We start from the raw sequence: 14571 nt of genomic DNA, 5'->3' as shown, positions 1-14571 counted from the left end.
AGAAAGGAAGTAAACTCAATTTTTTGGGTAGAATCAATAGGGAAATAGCAAATTCTTCTCAAGAAAGGCAATTTTAAAGAATGAAATTCGATGGATTCTACCCAGTTTAAGTGCATATCCGCTGTAGATTGTTATCTGAAATTTCTCCAAAAAATGACTACCTGAAATTAAGCGTGTTCAATTTGTTTACGTTTGAGACGAAATTTTATTTGATGACGTCACAAAATCACGCCGAGCTCAGCTGTCAAAAACGTGACAGGCATGGGCGAAATTAACAGGCAGCAGCCGTTACATACAGCTAGGGATGTCAAAGAACAAAAACCGCAAAAATGGGCAAAAGAATTTATTTGCACATTTCAACGGCGTGTGATGAAATTCGAATAAAAAATTCCGTTTCTTTCCATAGACTTCGGGGTTTCATCTTATTTTGAACAAAAAGAAGGGAGAATTCTAAATTTAAAGTCTCTATAAAAATAAACAAAACAAACAAACAAAAAGAAGGAAATTAAAACTGTAATAAATTGTTGAAAATAAAACCTAATGGTTCACGAAGATGATTCAAAATTAATAATAATTGAATTTCAAATTTCAAATTACACAAAGTTGTGAAAAAAATCAAAAACATTACAAAAATGACAAAAATAAAAAACTACAGAAAAATAAAAATGACAAAAATTTATAATTATTCATAGAATTGAAAAAAAATGTATCATTTTTATTCCTTTTGACATTTTTGATGTTTTTGATCGTTTTGTATTTTTTAACACAATTTGTTGTGCCGTCCATATACCACGTGGACAGCTTAGGGGGGGGGAGGGGGGTATAGAAATGTCCACGCTTGTCCACGGAGAGGGGGGTAGGGGTTTTGTCATGTCCACGTGGACATATATACTTTCAAACAGTGTTGGTAAATTTCGCCCGTCACGCTTGACCCGACTAGTTTTGTTTCATCAAACGACTGGCACTGTTCTCAATTGACGGAGCCTCACATTTCGCATGACGGATAAAGCACGACACCAATCAACATTTCTCCATCATCGACTGGCGAAGCTCCTACACATGGTCAAAATTTCTCCTGAGAGTGACTGGCAAATCTTTTCACATTTCGATCGGCTGCTGACGGCAGGTACAACTAATTGAACGACTTGCTGGCAGAGAGCAACAATAGCAATAAAAAACTGAAAACGAGCTTACTGGAAGGAGTAACAATAATATGCGTTTCTTTTTCGTCTTCAGCTCGGTCGACGACTCGTTCGAATGCGATTGGTAAATGCTGACTATGAAATTTTTTCAGCTTCAAACGACTGGGGGTTGAATGACTGGCAAACGAAGTGACTGGTCGTTAAGGAACAGTCAATTGAGTTTGACGGACCAAGAGGCTTCACAGTCACAGCTTCACGCCTCATGACGATGAGTTTTGCCAAGCCTGCTTTCAAAATAATTTCTAAAGGGGAATAAGTATTAGGATGTTCAAATCAAAATCTTAAAATTTCAAAGCTTCCCAGTTTAAGTTTATACAATTAGTAGCTACTTGAAAGCATGTTATAAATATGATAATTTACAAATTTAAAATTTTTAAAATTATTTTATATTAGGAAATGATTAATCTTTTTTTTTCAAAATCAGCCTTTTTAAAATCAAAAAGGCAAAAAGTTGGGTTTTCTTTTTAGAAAAAAAAATCTTATCTGTCCACGTGGACATCCGGGGAGGGGGGTAGGGGTTTGCAAAATGTCCACGCTTGTCCACGGAGAGGGGGGAGGGGGTCAAAAATCTAATTTTTCTGTCCACGTGGTATCTGAACGGCCCCTTACTTATTATTGAAATTGAATTTTTATTCAATTTTTTGGCTTTATAGTTTTTTTAGTACCACCATATAGTGAAAAATTAAATTAAAGACTATGCTGATAATCATATTTAAGCAGGGGGAACTACCTGGTTCTTCTTCGAATTCATTCCTCTCGAAGTTATAGTACAAAGTAGCAAAAATCAAAATTTCAACCAATGAGGAACCAGAATGATTGTTGCTTTAATGTGCAATCAACCATATATTCTCTACATACATATGTCACATTTTAAAAGTGAATTGCGATTTCGGTTGCTGAGACTTTTGTTTATGTTTGCATTACATTTAGAACTAGACGATAAGATGCACGTCTCAAGTCTCCTGACATGTATGGGAGACCTACTGCAACCAAGATGTAAACATAAACAAGTTTGACTATCTGGAATCACATTCAGGTTGCCGAGTGTGGACGAGGCTTAATGAAATTTATGAATGGCAAATTTTCAGAAGCCCATTTTTCTTTAATTTTTTTTCTTAAAAAGACGTTTTTATTAAATATAGGAAATCCAGCAAATCATATCCTCCGGCCGGGATTGCCAGATGCCCAGATTTGTCTGTAAAACACAGACTTTTGACCCTTCGTTCATATATTGGTCAGACACAGATTTCGCCTTGATTTTTGTTCAGAGTGTCCAGATTTTACAGACTTTAAAAATAGAGTGATGAAATCAATATTCATGTTCCATGTTCCTAGAAATCTTGCTTGATTGCATTGGTATTTCAGCAATCATTACATAAAACTTTTTTTTTTTTTTAAATTAGATCGGCATGATACGATGGTAGGAAACTGTGTTTGTTCTGAACTCGAAAATAACCCGAATACAATCCCCCCTCCCAACGCTAACACGCATCGTCAAAATTTTTGTTGGCCCCAAATTTGTGATGTTCCTTGTACACAAACATACACGGAGTTTTTTCCAAATTGCTCTGATTTTTTATCCTCAACACCTGGCATCCCTGCCTCCGGCATCCCAAATTGTTAAGGATGGACGACATTGTGGGAAAAAACCTCCGCAAAGCGTTACTTAATGTGAGCAGCGGTGCCACAGAAATAGTATTAAGGCAATTTAATCAACTTGAATAGTTTTTATTTAAGAAAAATTTGTTAACATCTTCGAGTAGCAATAATAACCCTAAATTGATTATGGAAATATTGATTACCAGGTCAAGTTTTCGGATCGATCCGTATGAGTCTGCTTGCGCAGAAATTATTTTTTATATCCTTTTGAAAACGGTAGTTGAATAACTGAGCACGAGACAAATGTTTAAAATATATACGTGAAAACCCAAAACATTTTGAGAGAAGTTTCGCCTTTTAGAATGAAAATTTATTCACATGGCACCGCTGAAAGATGGTTACGCCATAGTCGTTTTCATCTTCGTGGGCGAGCCAAGCGAAAACGAGAAAAACCGTTAAACCCGAGCGCTCCACTTTCCGGTGCGTTCCGCTGCAACCTATAAAACCACCCATCCGGCGGCCGTTTCGTCATTAGTCTCAGTTTGGAAGGCGTCCTAGTTAGCTGCTCCAAGCCGGGTTTGCAAAAGATTTTCTCTTGCCCTTAGTGTAAACTGTAAAGTTTGGTGAAAACTACTTTCATTTTTGGTGTTACCCGTTTTAAACTTCAATCAAAATGGTAAGTGGACTTGATTTCATTAATTTGTTTTTCTCGCGAATAGTCTGCATTGCTCGTTGTTAAATTAAAATTGGTTTTTCATTTGGGAAAATTTGACGATTCCACGTCACCACATGGCTAGCTTTTCAAGGTGTGGCACCGGAAATTACCATCTGCTTGCTATTCACCGGTTAACGCGATTTTAGTCTGGTAGTTAAGATAGTTTCATTATATTTACTAGTTGGAGTGATCAAAATTCATAAATTCCTTCCAATGAAGTTGTTTTTATGTGGCTTCTCCAACCAGTCGAGAAGCAGTTGGAAATTTGAATTTCCTCACTAGAAAGTGGGATGACGCCATCTTGGAATTGGGCACTAGCAATGCCAAGCCGCGCATAATCGGGGCAAATGAAATACCGCAGCATGAGTCATCATCTACCTCATCATATTGATTTTTCCCGTCGTGGGATAGGCATATTGAGGTCATCACCCATCGGGTGTCGGCAATTGTGGGCTGACTGGTTTAGTTAATCGATATTATTTTTCACATTAACTTCTAGTTGAAAAATTAGGTAAAACATGTTGATTAATGTTTATATCAAATTTAACCCAATTGGTACTCGATCTGTTGTAATAGCAGGGCTAGAAGTTGGTCACTTTTTAGTAACTTTGTTACTTTTTTCAGGCTGGTCACTCATAAGTTACTTTTTTTGAAATTTGGTCACTAAAGTCACTATTTTCTTAATAATTTTCTTACAACTGAGCCTATTTTCTAACATTTTCTTCTAATTATTAAAATTATTATATATTTTCAAGACACGCGGTATGTCTTCATTAGTTTATTATTAGTTTATTCGTTTATTATTTATTTGACGGGTTCTTTTTTTTCCTTTCGAGTCCTGTGGGAATTCACACGACCCAAATTTGGAGAATGGCTCAGATTCAGCAAAGAAGATTATTGTTTTGTTTTGCTTTGATATATTGCTTACACTTAAACATTATTTAGATAGAAATTAAAATTTAAACAAAAATAGTTTTTCGCCTAAAAAAATGTGTATTTTTTTGTATATTTGACACTTTACCAACGTTTTGGCATTCGTGTCAAGAAAAAAAAGATTTATAAATTTAGTACATTGAATATTTTCTAAGGAGACACTCTTACAGCATGTTTAACCAAGATTTGGAGTGTTATCACTTTTAAAGCTTCAATTTGTTAAAATATAATTTTCAATTTAATTTTGAAAAAAATTCAATCAAAATCTGTACAGTGCACTTAATCACATGGCAGGAAACATTCCATGCTATTAATGCTATTGGTTGTGTTGAATGGAAGGTAAACTTGTGAAAAGTGACTCGATTGAATCTAAAATATCCGATATTTCATTTCTAAGTTCCCTTATTTCTAGGCATTTTCGAACCATTTGTAAGATTTTTAGATATACACAGGTATCAATTTAGATTTCGAAACCTATTGAAAATTTTCGATAACTTTCAGTTATACCGATTACCAAGTTTACTGATATTTATTTTCTACACTATTCCAAGAATTTTATGAGATGTTTCTTGGATCTGTGAATTTTTTGAAGAAATTGTCGCGTTAAATCATTTTTGAATATTTTTTTTTTAAATTACTATCTTTTTTGACTTCACATCTCTCTAGTAAATCTTTCTAATGAATGACATCTGAATCATGCAGGAAAGTCTGCAGTGAATCTCTTTGGAAATGTTCCATTTTTGTAGGTAGATTCTCTTCGAGTTTGTTTTAAATTTGAAAAATTATATTCTACCTTGAAGATTAGTCTCGTAAAATTTGTTAGCCTTTTTTGTGTTATTATCTTGAGTCATAAGACAAAGAATTTCTGTCAGACCTGTTTTAATTTTTTTTTTTATCGCAGAGATAGTTATCGAATACAAACTGTTGGATATTGTCTGAACAAAAATCATTAAACTCAGGAACACATACAGTGTAATGCAAATTATCCCTTGAAGAAGGCCAAGATCAAAGGCTGAAACGTCGGGCAAATTGTAAAACTCTGTAATTTGCTTCCTAAAGACTGAAATGCCAATTAGAAATTAAAGAACCAAAGAATACCAGTCGTTTAACACTACTTATAAAATTACTCTTTCATGAAATGAAATTTCTGTAAAAATAAATTTTAACTCAATTTCAAGTAATTTCTTTAAACTTTTCGTTTAACATGTGTTGGTATTTTCATTTTCATTTGTAGATTTCTCACATATAACAATTTTGTTTAAAAGTTTTGGTTTCTCTAAATTTATTTCGAATTGTTAACTTTTTTCAATACAATTTTAGGTTTTTTCAACTGTTTTAGTGACATTGAAAAAATTCTTTGGGTATATGGGTTTTGTTTTTCGAAGAAAATGGATAAACTCGAAGTTCTAGTCGGGCTTAGTTGTCCTAGTTCTTCAGGTACCACCTTTTGGTTTCCTCCCATTGTTTCCTTAGAACTTTAAGATTCTGCGGTCGCTATTCTTAAATTATTTTAGTTCATTTAAAATGTTCCTCTTTTGTCCAACATATAACTTTTCTACAAGTGAGGCCTAAGAGCCTTTTTAAAAACCGTGTCAAATTGTCAGAATTGTCGTTAAAGCGTTATATTTTTGTTTTTAAAGTCATTTTTTAGTTTGTTTTCGTCTTGATCTGGTCACTATTTTTACCCTAATTTCACTTCAAAGTAACTATTTTGCCCTACTTTTTTACTGCATGGTCGCTTCTAGCCCTGTAATAGTTATACATTTTTTTTATACCATTTAACAAAATTACAAATTATTTTCCAAGTAAATGTAAGTAGTTGTCATTGTTCTTTATTGATTAAACGTCAGCCTATCGATATAAAATCATAGTTAGGGTCAACGAGAAAAACAAGATATTCAGGTGATGACTGAATCATATCTAAAACAAATACCTATAACAAAAAAATAGACAGGTATTCTAATAAAAATATCCAACTCAAATATCTTCTCGCTAAAACAGACATTTCTTCATTTTCGCTTCAGTTTTCGGATCTTTTCGATTTCCATTCCCGTTATAACTTCACCAACAGAACCATTCCTCTTCATTCGCCTACATTAGACTTCGTTCCGTTCTGTCGCCCTCCTACATACGCCATCCTATAAATGTTTCTTGAATTCCCCTCGAGCACATCTGGTGCACCATCGCTATGCTAGCAAGCTAACAGCTTAAACGTCCGAGTTGTGTGTTGCAATTTTGTGCACCGGAAGCTGTTAATCCACAACTGTCACAGATAAAACACTAAAGATTAACTGTAGAAAGTCGACCACAACGTCTCGTAACAAAAAAAAAAATAACGCTGATATTAACTACCCGGAACGAACGAACGAAAAGGTAGACCGAAAGTCGGCTCCGGTTCATTGACACCGCGAAACCTCTCCCGGACAGTACACTTTTCCATTCGGCGTTACCATCTGCTGTAGAAAGTAGGACGGGTTCGCACCCCACTGCTCACAACAATAAAACACTCCGATGACGGCTGGCACTTTTCCTAACTGTATAGTAACCACTAATTCGTCTCGAAGTCGATTGAAAAGTTACTCACAGCAGACGATGATAATGGCGTGTAAAGGGTTGAATACGAACGGAATGGATAGAAAGTGAAGGTGAAACATTGAGTTTAATCTTTGATAATACACTGAAATTCGATTCTAATTTGGTAGATGTTAACTGAGGCGAAAATTTACTAATCATTGCAACATCAGTTGGAGGAAATTTTAAATTACCACACGTTTCTATTTACCACTCACACTTTTAATCCTTACTTATCCTAATATCACCAGAACAGTTTTAGGTATTTACATTTTCTATGGAAAGCTTTCTTTTTTTTACAGTCTTTTTTTTTTTTTTTTTTTTTTTCCGGGAATTTAACACCACGGTCATTCTTCCCAAATTTTACAGTCGAATCAACACGAGCTTTTACGAATTATTACTCTCGAACAAAACTGAGTTCGTTTTTTCGACACATTTTTCCCAAATCTCTTTAATTAAATCTCACTCACAAATAAAAACTCTGAGTCTAGTTCAACACGGTTGGGAATTTAAAATTTCTGATAGTAAACCTGATTTTTTCTTGCAACGATTCCATATTCATAAACACAAATCGTATCTGGTACGCCTTTCTGGGCAAAAGGTCACTTTGCTTCCACCTCGCAACTCGATCTTTAATCAGTAAGGCCAGAGCAAAATGTCTCTTAAATCGGATGGTTTTCTCAACCCTTCATTGGTAAACCATCATGTAGAGAGATGAACAGTTTTCATTAAAAAAAAAACTAAAATTAATATCGCAAGCAATCGCGATCGCGAAAGTTACTCGCCCAAATCCACGTTAACGACAAACGCACTCACCACAAAATCTCTCTTTTCGTATTCTTCCCTCTCCTCCCTCCAACAGCGTGAATGTATCTCCGTACATGTCGGACAGGCCGGTGTCCAGATCGGTAACGCCTGCTGGGAGCTGTACTGTCTGGAGCATGGAATCCAGCCGGACGGTCAGATGCCCTCCGACAAAACCATCGGCGGTGGAGACGATTCGTTCAACACCTTCTTCAGTGAAACCGGAGCCGGCAAGCATGTGCCGCGGGCCGTGTTCGTCGATCTGGAACCGACTGTCGTCGATGAGGTCCGTACCGGAACCTACCGGCAGCTGTTCCACCCGGAGCAGTTGATCACCGGCAAGGAAGACGCCGCCAACAACTACGCCCGTGGTCATTACACCATCGGAAAGGAAATCGTCGACGTTGTGCTGGATCGCATTCGCAAGTTGGCTGACCAGTGCACCGGTCTGCAGGGATTCCTGATCTTCCACTCGTTCGGTGGTGGTACCGGATCCGGATTCACCTCCCTGCTGATGGAACGCCTGTCGGTCGATTATGGCAAGAAGTCAAAGCTGGAGTTCGCTATCTACCCGGCCCCACAAGTTTCGACCGCCGTCGTTGAACCCTACAACTCTATCCTGACCACCCATACCACCCTGGAACATTCCGACTGCGCTTTCATGGTCGACAACGAAGCCATCTACGACATCTGCCGACGCAACTTGGACATTGAGCGCCCAACCTACACCAACCTGAACCGACTGATCGGCCAGATTGTATCCTCGATCACCGCTTCCCTGCGATTCGATGGTGCCCTGAACGTCGATCTGACTGAATTCCAAACGAACTTGGTGCCGTACCCACGTATCCATTTCCCTCTGGTCACCTATGCCCCGGTCATCTCGGCTGAGAAGGCTTACCATGAACAGCTGTCCGTGGCCGAAATCACCAATGCATGCTTCGAACCAGCCAACCAGATGGTCAAGTGCGATCCCCGCCACGGCAAGTACATGGCCTGTTGCATGTTGTACCGTGGTGATGTTGTCCCCAAGGACGTTAACGCCGCCATTGCCACCATCAAGACCAAGCGTACGATCCAGTTCGTCGACTGGTGTCCAACTGGTTTCAAGGTTGGTATCAACTACCAGCCACCAACCGTTGTTCCGGGTGGTGATTTGGCCAAGGTTCAGCGTGCCGTGTGCATGTTGTCCAACACTACGGCCATTGCCGAAGCCTGGGCCCGTCTGGATCACAAGTTCGATCTGATGTACGCCAAGCGTGCCTTCGTCCACTGGTACGTCGGCGAGGGTATGGAGGAGGGTGAATTCTCCGAAGCCCGTGAAGATTTGGCTGCCCTCGAGAAGGATTACGAAGAGGTCGGCATGGACTCCGGAGAGGGTGAAGGTGAGGGAGCCGAGGAATACTAAAGAGAAAGCTCTTCACAAGAGTCGAATGGCACGTTAAAAAAATGCGCGAGACTCATCCGAAAACGTGGCCACCAAAAGAAAAGAGGAAATAATTTAATAAATTATTTGTTCCCAAATCAAAACTTACCTAGCGTTTGGCGTTTTCTCTTGTCTCGATATTCTTCCATTCATTTTTCCTTTTGAGTTCCCCCTGATGGCTTGGTTTGGCGTTTGCCTCTTTGCGGTTCGTTTCGCTTGGGCCGGATTGAGGTCGATGGACTGTTGCAGAGAAAAGTCTGTTGGGGAGTATTTTTTTTTCCAGAAATAGGTTCACTGTTAAAATAGCATTTCCCAGAAATTTTACCGCAGCATCTCACGAAGTGAAAACGGTATCATGTTATGCTAGGCTAGACACTTAGGGAAAGCAGAAGTATGATGCAATTTTAGCTTCAACTTTTGACGAAATTGATTTATCTATAGCAGAATCAAACAACTTTATCTGAAAATAGGTCCACAGGTTTTAATTGAGAAAACTGTTACAAATAAATATATTGAATATTGCATCATCCTAGGATACTACATGATGTTACCAAAAACATCAAAACTTACTTATTCTACCGATTTTGCTACCATATTGGGATTAGAAATTGAGTAAAAAACACGGAAACAGCTCTTAGCATTTTAACGTATATCACTATATGATAAACTGAAATGTCTTCAATTTTTAATTTACGTACTTGTTTTGTTTAGACAATGGCAGCTATTCTACGAACAAAAAAAGTATCTTGTGATGAAGGATTTTGCTTTTTCAATTACATATGTTTCCCTTAAGTTCTGGCAGTCTTGAAAATATGTATGATTTTTCGGACTAAATCTAAACTGCGGATAAGATTCGAACTTATGCAATCTGAGCCTATATGAAGTAAAACTTAATACTTCGGTAAGTTATTTTGAAGCGATTTTAGTTGATAAAAGGAAAAAGAGATGTGTACGAACCTTGAGGCAATTTGTAATAAATATTTTCTCTATTTGACAAAATTATCATCAAAAGCTTACGAAAATGTGTTGATTAACAACTTTCTTGTCCAAATCGATGTTACCTTTTTGTGGATGTTGAAAAAAAACATTGCATATTGAGGCCGTTCTCATACCACATGGACAACTTTGGGAGGAGTGGTTGATGGTGTCAAAATCGCCCTTTTACGCCCTGCAATTGATGTTGTTTTCATCTTCAATATCGAAAAAGTAAGCTTGCCACCTTTGACACGAAGAAAGAGGTTTTTTTAACGATAGAACTGACCCGAAAAGTTTCAACAAAGTTTGGTTCAGTTGTCTCGTACTTAAACCTTTAACAAAGGGTACCTATATACGTATCGGCAGTTTTTAGATTTCGCGTTCATGTATTGCATTCTACCTGTGATGGCCATCTTTTTCGTTGTTCCGTTTCCCATTATTTCGTCTTACGGTAATAAGGCATTTCCCGACTTGTCAACTGAACAGCTGATTTCTCATGTTTACAATTTTCGGCATCTGATGGTAGGCAAGGTGCGTATATATTCAGGAGGTGTTCCCGAATAACGAATTCCCGATTCAGCCATTTTGGCTATGTAGGCTATGCAACTATACGGAACTCATGAAGTTTGTTTACCAACAAACCACAGAAAAGCTGAGCAAAAAATAAACAAACTCATTGAGAGCCCCGCTCACTCCTCGCCTACTTACTGTGAAAGTCGGAGAACCTAGTGTATCTAAGAACCTTGATGGTAGGGTAAAAATAACAACAACACTACGCATGTTCAATGGCCGGATAGAAACCATACCAAATTGGCGGTGCAATAGAAATGGTTATGCAAAATTCTTAATTTTTTAAACTAGCTAGAATTAAAAAATTGTAGACATGACATAATTTGAAGGTAATGTTGATGTTATGTAATGTTAATTTGAAAAAGTATATCTTTTGAAGAAATAATTTAACAGTACTAATCTCCCAAGTTCAAAATGGCGACCAGTAGGTGTTTACATTTTTCAAAACAAAAACAATATGCTACCCTACCACCATCTGTCTCAGGAAATGTTAATTAAAATTCGACTTCGGATCGAGAACGCGTGCGAGCCGGTTGCTTCAAAAATAATTCTTGCCATTTTGGTGGTAATTTGAGAAGAACGGTGACTTTAATAGTGTAGATCGATTAATAATCAACTATTAGTTGGCTTGAGTGGTGAAAAATAGTCTAGTGGAGGAAAGGAGTAAAGTTTTCGGTTAATCTTTACGGTATCGCCGAAAGGCGAAAAAGACGCCAAAAAGTGAGGTTACAAAAAGAATGTGTGACAAGTTTGCGAAGAAAAATGGCTAAATGTTAGTGGAAATGAGGGCAGAAAATGAAGAAGAACCACCTACGGGTGAAGACACAGCCATGGAAGACCTCTTTTCAAGCCATCCACGTATCCCCGTGAAGCAAGTGGAGAAAAAGGCAGCGGAAAAAATTGACTTTCAGTATGAAAGAAACGACCAAGGGCCATATCGAGTCATTTTGGAGGTTAAGGACACTAAAGGAGGAACCATAAGGATTAACAAGTTTTCGTTAGCGAATACACTGCAGAAAATGCCACTGTACAAAGCCCACATTCTGGACATGAAAACGATTGGTTGGAATAAGGTATTAGTATATATTAATAATTACCAACTGGCCAATAAACTGACCATTGATCGAAATCTTGTGGAGAAAAACTACCGTGCGTACATCCCTCGGCACCTGATATCAGTTACAGGTGTAATAACAGGAGTGCCTTTGGAAATTAAGGACGAAGAAATTGAAGACGGTCTGCAATCGGAATATCCAATCCTAAAGATATACCGAATGAACAGATTCAATGGCAAAAAACCGGAACCAACCGAGCGTATAAGTATCACCTTCCGAGCTGCTAAGCTGCCGGCAACAGTGAAACTTTTTTGTTGTACCACCAAGGTCAGAGCCTTTTTCCGAAAAACTGAAATTTGTGGGTCGTGCTTAAAATACGGGCATAAAACAGAGAGCTGCCGAGGAAAAAAAAAAGGTGCGCAAAATGCACTAGATACCATGATAAAGAGGAAGAATATGTACAGTGCAATCGAGAGGTGCGTTGTTTATACTGCAAGAATCAACATGCAACTACCGATGTCTCTTGTCCAGAACGCACAAGGCAAAACAATATCCAAGCAATTTTGGCACGCACAAATCTTACTGCCCTTGAAGCTAAGGAGCAATTCCCGATTCAAACGAACAATTACTATGAAGCTCTGATAGAGGCCACCCAAGATCCTACTCCAGGAGAAGCTGCATCGTACGCAGCAATGACGAAAGGTAACTTCCAATTCAAAAAACCGCCAGTGCAACGCAGAAAAAGAGAACCCATCCCGGAAAAAAATGTGATCTCTGAAGATCACCCTGTTCAGTAGACTGAGTCGATTTAGGGTCATTTCTGAATTTCTCAAACCCTGGGGTCTTAAAAGCTTCGTCTTGGTCCAAAACTCATCCATGATTTTTTTTAGAATTTTTAAGTAACGTTTACATGAGTAAATTTGACCTTTTAGGTTTTGTTACAATTATTGACTGGGTCACAAAAAAACCCAAAGTCTAAAATCACATAAAATTTAGACGTACACGCCGACCGGTCTACCACATATCAAGTGACATTTGACCAAACAGAAAAAGTGGGAAAAAAGCTTCACACGTTTTCCCGACGCGTCTTTCCAAAAGTTTGGAAAACGCTAATTAAGAAATTGTGGTCCGCAGCAAACAACCCGTCAACACTCCGAGATTCGGGTAAGTGAATGTCTGATGACATTTTCCTACTAAAACAACAATTCCGTCATTCAGACCCGGAAGACGGGTAACGGCCGGCAAAGATTTCGTTTGCAGAATGCTAACTGCAATTACCCTTCGTTTTTTACACAGGAATTCCGGATAGTGCCAGGGGAAAGGAACCCCTTTGCGTCCGAATCGACCCAGCGAAGATCCGACGAGATCCAGCACGAAGAGGCCTTCTGAAAAGAGGTAGGCAATCATAATTTTGTGGTTAGGAATAAAAAACTAATGATGGTCATGTTGCAGGGCTTTTTTTTGTGGTGTGGCATTTTCCACACACACGTGGAATCGTCGCCGCGTTGGATCATCGCTTGCAGGAGATACCGGTGTTGGATCGCTTCAAGGGTGCTCACTGCCGAAGAGAAGTCAATTCCGGCCAGCACTTGAGGGAGCTGTTCACCTCGAAGTGAACTGTGGTGACCCTCAGTGCGCAGCGACCAACACCACCGGAGCGGATTGCACATTACTTCAGGCACTATTGCCTAGTACATTTCATTCCCCGGCCACTAGCGCCGCAGGGGAAATCACCCCGGAGAACCAAAACCGGGTCAGCGGTTATTTGTGTTCCGGCCACGAGCGCCGAAGGGAATTTGAGTGCCGTTATTTAAGTGCCGATTAAGGTGCTGTTTTTTTATTTCGGCCACCAGCGCCAAGAGGGACGTTGCTCGTGTTCCGACCCCGAGCAATGTCCATAAGTGGATGTCGGGTTTGTGAGTGCTGATTGAGTGGCCATTTGTTCATCCGGCCCCCAGCGCCAAAAGGACCTTGCTCGTGATCCGGCCCCGAGCAAAGGCCAGTGTTTGATGCCGGGAATTGCCGCCCAACAAGGCGTTTCAAGCTAGTGTTCCAGCCTCGAGCGCTGAAGGGATTCTTGCGTCGTTTTCTTGCCGAGAAGAGGAGCGTGATGTTCCGAGCGTGAACATATCACCAAAAACATCAAGGTAAGCTTAAGGTTTATGGTTTTTATTCATTAATGGTTTGATTCGCATCTGACGCACTCTTTTCATTTCGTGCACAGATTGCAGAGCAGCAAGATTGCTGCAATTTAAAAATTCCGGCAAGAGATCTGCCACATTGGCGCCCGAATAAAATAGAACTTTTGTAAAATACTACAAAAATAAAATTTAAAATGGACATAATTGATTTGAATGATGAGGAAATTGATTACGAGCTTCGGCTCAGAAACAAATTTGACCTTGGTTTTAGCAATCGCAGAACTAAACTTAGTGCGTTGCGATCATTAATCACGGAGGAGAAAAAAGCAAACACTTTTGCTAAGTCCTCAGATCACGTGATGAATATTGAAGATAATCTCAACATATGTTTAACAAACTTAGAAGCGATGAAATTAAATACACGTAAAGCTGTCATTGATAACGATTCGAATTCGAAAAAGCAATTGCTTTCGCGTCTTGAGCATTACCGCAATAGATTGGATTTAATTCCTAAGGATCAACCGCGTAGTGAGTTACTAGTGCAACTTACAAGTGAAGTGAAACAGTTACATACAATATT

General features: G+C 38.8%; 1 protein-coding gene across 1 annotated transcript; it reads left to right on the top strand.

The window, feature by feature from the left end:
• Positions 1–3316: 3316 nt before the first annotated feature.
• On the top strand, positions 3317–9354 carry LOC129754117 (tubulin alpha-1 chain-like). The gene is made up of 2 exons (XM_055749981.1): positions 3317–3477; positions 7883–9354. Exons 1-2 carry the CDS (start codon positions 3475–3477, stop codon positions 9230–9232), a joined length of 1353 nt encoding a protein of 450 aa, XP_055605956.1. The 5' UTR covers positions 3317–3474; the 3' UTR covers positions 9233–9354.
• The last annotated feature ends 5217 nt before the right edge of the window (positions 9355–14571 follow it).

Source organism: Uranotaenia lowii, chromosome 3 (genome assembly GCF_029784155.1).
Source record: "Uranotaenia lowii strain MFRU-FL chromosome 3, ASM2978415v1, whole genome shotgun sequence".
NCBI lineage: Eukaryota > Metazoa > Arthropoda > Insecta > Diptera > Culicidae > Uranotaenia > Uranotaenia lowii.
The sequence above is the reverse complement of the archived record's forward strand: the minus strand, read 5'-3'. Positions and strand labels throughout refer to the sequence as shown.